This window comes from Gallus gallus, chromosome 17, assembly GCF_016699485.2.
Source record: "Gallus gallus isolate bGalGal1 chromosome 17, bGalGal1.mat.broiler.GRCg7b, whole genome shotgun sequence".
Taxonomy (NCBI): domain Eukaryota; kingdom Metazoa; phylum Chordata; class Aves; order Galliformes; family Phasianidae; genus Gallus; species Gallus gallus.
Genome location: NC_052548.1, coordinates 883,075 through 890,798, shown reverse-complemented (window position 1 = coordinate 890,798; position 7,724 = coordinate 883,075). Strand labels below are relative to the sequence as shown.

At 53.4% G+C, this 7,724-nt stretch overlaps 1 protein-coding gene across 2 annotated transcripts; it reads left to right on the top strand.

Annotated features, from left to right (window-relative positions):
- The first annotated feature begins 353 nt into the window (after positions 1 to 353).
- LOC121107092 (coiled-coil domain-containing protein 81-like) lies at positions 354 to 6,321 on the top strand. Of its 2 annotated transcripts, XM_040649270.1 has the most exons (9): positions 354 to 2,140; positions 2,359 to 2,420; positions 2,780 to 2,927; positions 3,135 to 3,391; positions 3,576 to 3,661; positions 4,036 to 4,130; positions 4,673 to 4,736; positions 5,047 to 5,509; positions 5,635 to 6,321. In XM_040649270.1, exons 1-8 carry the CDS (start codon positions 1,837 to 1,839, stop codon positions 5,468 to 5,470), a joined length of 1,440 nt encoding a protein of 479 aa, XP_040505204.1. In that variant the 5' UTR covers positions 354 to 1,836; the 3' UTR covers positions 5,471 to 5,509; positions 5,635 to 6,321. The 2 variants fall into 2 exon arrangements, with proteins under 2 accessions (XP_040505204.1, XP_040505203.1); XM_040649269.1 differs by having other exon boundaries at positions 5,047 to 6,321.
- Positions 6,322 to 7,724: the final 1,403 nt, after the last annotated feature.

Here is a 7,724-nt window from a genome sequence, read left to right as displayed (position 1 = left end):
AAACACACACACACAACCTGTTTGCACAGTTCTGTTCTCACGGGAACTACAACAGATACAAAGAGCACAATAACAGTATTTGATAGAGCAAATTCTCAGCTACCAAATGCTGTTTCTCAACACAGTGGCTGCTATTAGCTATGCATTTTTGCCGACTTGTATGAATCTGCACCAGCAAAGGTGGTCTGCTGCCACTGTCACTACTGACGAAGCGCAGCACTCGCTGCCTCACTGTGCTCACATCCACTGTTTGGTCTCCATAAATGTTCAACGAGGGTCAGTGAATGTCAGTGGGTGCCATTTTTTATCTTACTTCTGCAGTGTGCTGGAGGTTTGATTGGGCAGGACCAGCTCGATTAGCTGATCTTCAAGCTCTGACTAACCAGGTGGCTTTTGCTAAATGTGTATCCCAATGTTTGAATGTCCCAGCACCCATTGCTCTCACATAGTCTTTACCAGTCTGTTGTATCTCCCCCTCTTTCGCACATGAATAACCCTAACTAAACTGCGACACGAACCAAACAGGCTTTATTCACTTAGCTTGCTTAACTGCAGCACATTTCACATTCATGGATAACCTGTGCCACAGCGTCCATAGTCAAGTCCAGCCCTCCATCCCAATCCCATCTCTGTTGCATCTCTTTCTCGACGGATTGAGGTGCCATGGGCCCACCAGTCGAGCTGGGCAATGGGCTCTGAGGGTGGGAGGGCAGGAGAATGGCTGATCAGATGGCCACCACCAGGCCACCACCCAGCCCTCACTTCAGGCTGTTGCAGGCCTTTCTGGCTGCCTTGGCACTGCGCTGCACCTCTGGGACCGGGGGATTGGGCACAGCACCTTCTTCTTCCTGGAGGACGTTTTCCATCTGAGGGACTTTTTTCATGGCCTCTATGGAAAGGAATGCCCCTCGTTTGGGGCACCAGATGCAAGCGGGCCCTCGGGGCAATGTGGAAAAGATTGGAGTGTCCAGGAAGGAGGGAAAAGGAGAAGATGTGAGTGCAGCTGGGGAGTAACAGAGGCCATTCATGGGCAGGGGGAGTGGATCTGAGCTTTTACCCAGAGCCATGAGAGACAATTTTTCATGTCCAATGTAGTATTTTTTGAGAACAAAACCTCATTTCACTTTTTAGAGTCTCATTTTCAGAGTCAGAACCCTGACTTGTCGTGAGATGTCTTACATTCTTAGGCTTTAAAACCTCACTTTTAGGTTCCAGATGTTCTCTTTTATTACAATCAAAATGCTTCCTTTTTACGGTGGAATTGCCTACGTTTAAATCCAAGGAAAAATACTGGGAGTCCAAAGCACCGTTTTGGGGGTCAAAATGTCCATTTTCAGAGTTGAGAGCCTCAGTGTTTAGAGCTGACTGGTGCAATCCAAAGCCTCACGTTATGGGTTGAAACACTGTGATAAACGAGAGGGAAATGGATGTGCTGAACGTTCACCTTGTTTTCCTGTGATTTCACTTGGTTCCAAATAGGTGTGGTAGCAGAGCACCGAGTTGTTTCATGCTCATCACAAAAACAGCGCTAACCATCAGACTAGCAATCCAACGTGTGGTGAGGAGGTCCAAACCAGAGCGGTATGACGGTGTCATTATGCATGCGGTATGATAACGATGCCTTATCCAGCTAGAGCCAAGCACAATGCACACAGAGATCATTTGCATGGCTTCCACAGGAGGACAAAGCCCACCTTACTTCTCCATCCAGCACCACATCGTTCTGTATAAACAAGACCCATCTTTAAGTTAGCAGAGTTTATCAGAGAAACATCCAGGGCCTCGAAACATTTTGAACCACAACTACAACAACTTGTTCTGCACTGGGAGGCACTGATGCCTTCTGATCTCAGTTGCCACGGTCAGCAGGCCACCAGTGGCCGTGTCACAGTAGGGGGTGGAGCAATGGGAGCCATGTCACAAAGGAGGGGTTCTGTGACATGGCCTTGCAGGGGTACAAGACGGGAGGTGGGGTGGACGGGCCCTGCACTCTGGAGTAGCAACCGGAGAGCGAGCGCAAGGATGAGCTTGCACGTGAGCTTTGCCAAAGAGAAGCCACGCGCCTGCATTAGGCGGACCAAGTTGCATTTCTGGGATGGGATGCAGCATGCCTCCCTCATGCCACACACGGAGGCCAAAGGTACAGGCTTACCCAGCTACCACAGGAACTTTGTGACCAACAGTGGTGGGATCTCATGGGGGAGACCCAGCACTGTGGTCGTCTCAGGGGGAATCTCCATTAGGGGCTGGAGACAGTGACAACACTTATCATCAGCCATCAAGCTCCAGCTCTGGGGTTGCTGGAGGGCTGAAAGCCAACAGACACACAGTGTGACCAGGTTTTCCTCTGCTTTCTAGAGCGAATAGCTATCTGGGACGCGGTGGCTGTCTACATCCAAAACCAGCTCCTGCTGCACAAGGTGGGTCAGCACCCAGATCCTTACTGTTTGCTTGGAGGGGTTGGCAGTCCCCTTGGCTCTGGGCCACAGAATGCAGTGACTCTTCCCCCCCCCCAGAAAGCAGGAAAATCACCCCAAAATTCCCCCTCAGGCACCAGTGGACCTCACATGCCTGGTACCACTCATGGTAGATGGTGTCGTATCTGAGGGCTAATCCCGGTTGCTCAAAGTCCACGGGGACCCTCAATCTGCTTCTGCTCCAACTGCAGCACTGCATTTTTGAGAGGGCAAGGGGAGGAGAAGGACTGGGCAGCTACTTCTTAAACCCCTTCCTCCAGCCAGTCCTTAACCTTCGGCTGTTGTGTTCCCTTCCACTTCAGGGGGTCCGAATTCCAACTCTTGGCTCCTTTGATGTTGTCCCCATCAAGGCCGGTGATGAGGCTTTGGTTATGCCAAGGCCTGTGTTTCGCCTGGCCAGGAATCTTGTACGTGCTCACAACCTTACGGACAATACAGAGTACCTGCCTGGTAAGTGCATTAATGCCATTGTGGCTGCACGGACAGCGCAAATGGTAAACCTTACCCAGGTCTGAGATGTTTCTCAAGCGCAAAGTGCCCCCTCTGCAGAGCACGGCCAAAACTGACCTGGGTCATGACTACAACAAGCAACACTTGGGAAAAATCTGCAGAAGGGTTGACGTGTGGCCTACTCCATTTTCTCTCATGTTTTTCTAGGCCATAAAGAGTGTGAGCTCGTCCAGTACACCACGGTGGCTGAAGCTGCCTCTGTGTCCTGGGAGGAAGCAGAGAGCTGCATCCGAGGCACCACATCCTTCATGTCTCACTGCCTGAAGAAGGGGGAGAACATCGCCCTTGTGCTGAAGGACGTGGGAGTGCTGCTCATTGAAGGCAGCAGGGTGCAAATGAAATTTTATTATGATTTCCTAGAGAGGTTGTCTGGGAAGGAGAACCTGGAGGAGGCTGTTTTCAAGGTGAGGGTTTGGGGTTCTCCATGGCGCGTGGGCAGTCCCACAGGAACAACCCATTCTTGCCCATGTGTAGAAAGGACCTGGCTGGAATCTTGGGCTGGGCCAGTTCTTGACTTGAATTCATCCAGTACTGAGGGCCTCAGCTAAGCAAAGGACATAACCCCATCTTCACTCACCTCCATTGCAGATCCCCTGGCTGATGGACATGATTGTATCCCCAGTGGCAGCCATGGCCTCTCTGACATTCTCAGGACGTGTGATCATCTTTCCTGAGTGAGTATGTTTGCATCCGTGGGCTCTGCCTGGTGCAGCTGTTCAGCTCTCATTCAGGAGCACTTGTTCCCTGTGACCGTGGGTATCCCCTTGTGGGGACACTGCGCATCACTTTCCTTGATATCCACAGTACCAACTGTGGCTCGTAGTCGTTCCTCTGAGACACATCCAATGGGAGAGATGAAGGAACTTGGGTGATATTTTATTCTCAGCGTGACCTGGATTCCTTTGCTGGGTGACCCCATTCCCAGGACAGTCCTTGTGGCTGAGAGCTTTACAGCAATGCAGAAACATGTCTGTCAGTGGGGGATCGCGGCACGTGGCAATTGATGGTGATGCTGTGGGTCACACGGATACCTCCTCTTTGCATACAGATGTGTGATGGAGACTATGCCCAAACCACCGCCCAGGAAATCCATCAAGAAATCAGAAAAAGAGAGTTTGCCACCTCTGGGCCAGGGAGAGAAAGGTAAAACAGCTGCTGGTCCTTTCCATCGCACTTGCATCGAACTCGTGGTGGGAAAATCCCCCTCCAACAATCACCCAAAGGCCAAAGCCCACACCATCTTGACAAAGCCTTTTCTTGGAACATCTCACTAGCTTCCCCAAAACTTAGGCCTCAGGTGGGATGTGCCCAAGATGCCCACTGCTGGGTACAGAAGGAGAGTGGGGTTCTAAGACCCTGTCCTTCTCACCCACCTGGGAAACGGCCCCCTCCAAAAAGACTGCCACCTCACCAGCTCCTCTTTCCCAAAGCTGGTGCAGACCGCGTGGTCACAAAACCACACTGCACCACGGCACTAAGGAGCCGGGCAAGGGCTGCTGTCAGATGAGGGCCCAAGGCCTCTGGACGTGTGGGCTGCGGTAGGAGCAGGGCGGCCCTTCAGACTCTGTAAGAGCAGCCCTGCATGTCACTTGAGGACAGCTGCGCTGCAGCAATGTATTTCTGAGGACAATCCTCCTTCCTGGCTTTAGGGGTATTTCCTGAAATGTCTTTCCCTGATTATTCAGATATTACAGAAAATGGAGTCCTGCAGCTCCAGAAAACGATGGAGAGGAGGAAGGCTCTGTTCAGGTGAGGCAGTAGGCTCACTGTTGGCATCTCTACTGGGCTGTTTTCTCACCCAGGTCAGAGCTCACTTCCCAGCCCAACCGTGCTGAACACAGCACTCAGAGGAGTGGCATGGGGCCACCAGAACCTGCTCATTTCACGGGGCTTACCCCTCATCAGCCCCTCAGATAACCCCATCAGCAGCCTCAGCATGGCCTGTTTGTCGTGCATGAGGAAGGCTGTGTCGCAGCCAGCAGTCCTGGCTTAGGGGTGCAGGATATGGTCCCAAAGACGTAACCCGCTCAGGTGAACCCCTCCCACTGTGTCCTTTCAGTCATCTGCCAGAGGTGCCAGGGGCATCTTCTACCAAAAAGCAGCCTGGTTCCAGAAAAATCCACGCTGCAAAACCTCAGAAGTTCAGAGAAGGAAGAGGAAAGAAGACAGCTCCCCATGACGGTGGATGGTCTGGAACAGACACAGCAGTGCCTTCATACCAGTGCGGAGCCCCGATTCTGAGCCCTGAGCACAACTACAACGTGTTCAGAGAGCAACCACCAAGAGTGCAGACATCACAGTTATTGAACTCGAGGCCTGAGAAGTTCTGGTCCATGCTGCAACAACCGCAGAAGACCATATTGTCAGGATACAACTTCAACACCTCCTGTCTGTGTCCATTCCCATATGAGGCATCCAGCTCAATGCAGTGCCGCCCACCCAGAGCAGGGCTTCCCAACCTGGGGAGGCCCAGGCCACTGTGATCAGGGCTTCGGGTGGCCAGAGTGCAGGCAGCAAATCAGGTGTGTGATTCCCATTGGGGTCATTCTGGAATGCCATCTCTTTGTATGAAAGCAGAGTAATAGAGACAGTGGGGTCACTTTAATGACCCTTTAGTTCTGACTGATGCCAATTACTTCTTTTCCAGTGTTGTGTTCTCTTGTCACACCCAACACATCGAGGCCCATGACTTGGCAGCATTTGGAAGACCTAGATAAGCATGAGGCGGCTCTGGGCCAGAGAGGAGAATGTTTCTTGCCAGCTCATTGCTCCTTCAGATCCCTGGTGGGAAGGGAAAGGCTTTTTGCGTGGGCCTGGCATAGCTTAGGAGCAAAACACTGCTGCTGGATGTGTTGTAGGCAAGGGGTAAAGAGGGGTAGAAAACCGGCTGCTTTCCCCTCGGTGTCCTGACCTGAAGCCACCCCCAGGGTCTGCATGTGGGCAAAGAGCTCCCAAAACCTGCACTCTTGTTTGAGAAGACCTTCTCTTCTTGTACCAAAATCCATCTTCAGAACACACGGAAACGGAGGAAAAAGAATAAAACCAATGTCTTGCAGAAGATGGTGGAGTTTTCATTTGTTCCCAGTGCTCTTTCTTGGGAACGGGGACGGAGCGTTTCACAGTTGGGCTGTGGCTCTGAAATGAGCCACATCCACAGCCAGACAGGCTGGCATTGGCCCTGTGGGCTAAAGCCAAAGCCTGAGAGGCCGGCACCGGCCCCGAGGTCTAAAACCTCAGCCAGAGAGACTGGCACTGGCACTGGGGCCTGAAGCCAGAGCCACAGCCACAGCCTGAGAGGCCAGCACCAGCTTCAGGCCTAAATCCACAGCCACAGCCTGAGAGGTTGGCACAGGCCCCAAGGACTGAAGCCACAGCCAGAGAGGCCAGCACCAGCCCTGGGACCTAAAGCCATAGCCACAGCCAGAAAGGCTGGTACTAGCCCTCGGGACTGAAGCCACAGCCCAGAAGGGCTGGAACCAATCCAGGGGCTTAAAGTCACAGAGCCACAGTTAGAGAGGCCAGCACCAGCCCTGGGGCCTGAAGCCCCAGCCAGCAAGGCTGGAACCGGCCCAAGGGCCTAAAGTCACAGCCACAGCCAGAGAGGCCTAAAGCCCCAGCAACAGCCAGACAGACCAGCACCAGCCCTGGGGCCTAAAGACACAGCCTGAGAGGCCAGCACCAGCCCTGGGGCGAAGGTACAGCCACAGCCCAAGAGGCCGGTACCAGGCCAAGGGCCTAAAACCACAGTCACAGCCCAAGAGGCCAGCAGTGGCCCCAAGGCCAAAAGCCACATCCCGAGAGGCCTGCACTGGCCCTAAGACCTAAAGCTCCAGCTGTGGCACAAGAAGCCAGCACCAGCTTTGGGCCTAAATCCACAGCCACAACTCGAGAGGCTGGCACCAGCCCTGGGGCCTAAAGCCACATCTACAGCCAGAAAGGCTGGCACCAGCCCCGGGGCCTAAAGCCAAAGCCCGAAAGGCCAGCACCAGCCCTGGGGACCAAAGACACAGCCCAAGAGGCTGGAATCAGTCCAGGGACTTAAAACCACAGCTGCAGCCAGTGAGGCTGACAATGGCCACGGGGCCTGAAGCCACAGCCCGAGAGGCCTACACCGGCCCTGGGGCATGAAGCCTCAATAAGTGAGGCCAGCACCAGCCCAAGCGATCGGAGGAGGAACGGTATTCTACTTAATTGAACCAAATCAAACAAACAGAGAGAGACTGGAGGACCAAAGTACGAGTCAAACCATGACAGTGTGAGGGAAGCACAGGCTTTGCTCCGTGGAGAGCTGAGGCGGCCAGAGGCAGAGTGAGTGCCGGCAGGGGTCTGGTCCAGAGCTCCACCTCACCTCCTCTTCGTGCCAAGTCCTCCAGGGATGCCGCCCCACCCCTCCTCCCCCCCCACCGGGGGGGCCCAAAATGCCCCAAAAGACGGTAACACGGAACCAGAACATTAACTCTTTAACTGCCACTGTTCTGCACGATGTTCTGACGTGGTATACCAACAACGATCACAAAACTACAACACAGACACCTTTCCTATGGCCTCCGTAGAAAACAGGACCCTGTGTTTGGGGCGTCAGATGGAAGTGGGATCTCGGAGTCAGAGGGGATGACCACAAGCGTAATGCTGCTCTCTATTATACAGCCCAAGCATGGGATTGTTCAGTCTGGAGCAGAGGCGGCTCAGGGGGGACCTTATTGCTCTCTATAACTACCTGAAGGGAGGTTGTAGTGA

Excerpts from the sequence above, each read along its gene's own strand:
- LOC121107092 (XM_040649270.1), top strand. The coding sequence starts at position 1,837 with ATGCCTTCTGATCTCAGTTGCCACGGTCAGCAGGCCACCAGTGGCCGT. Across the intron at positions 2,928-3,134 it reads CAATACAGAGTACCTGCCTG|GCCATAAAGAGTGTGAGCTC; the intron begins GTAAGTGCATTA and ends ATGTTTTTCTAG. Across the intron at positions 4,737-5,046 it reads AGGAGGAAGGCTCTGTTCAG|TCATCTGCCAGAGGTGCCAG; the intron begins GTGAGGCAGTAG and ends GTGTCCTTTCAG.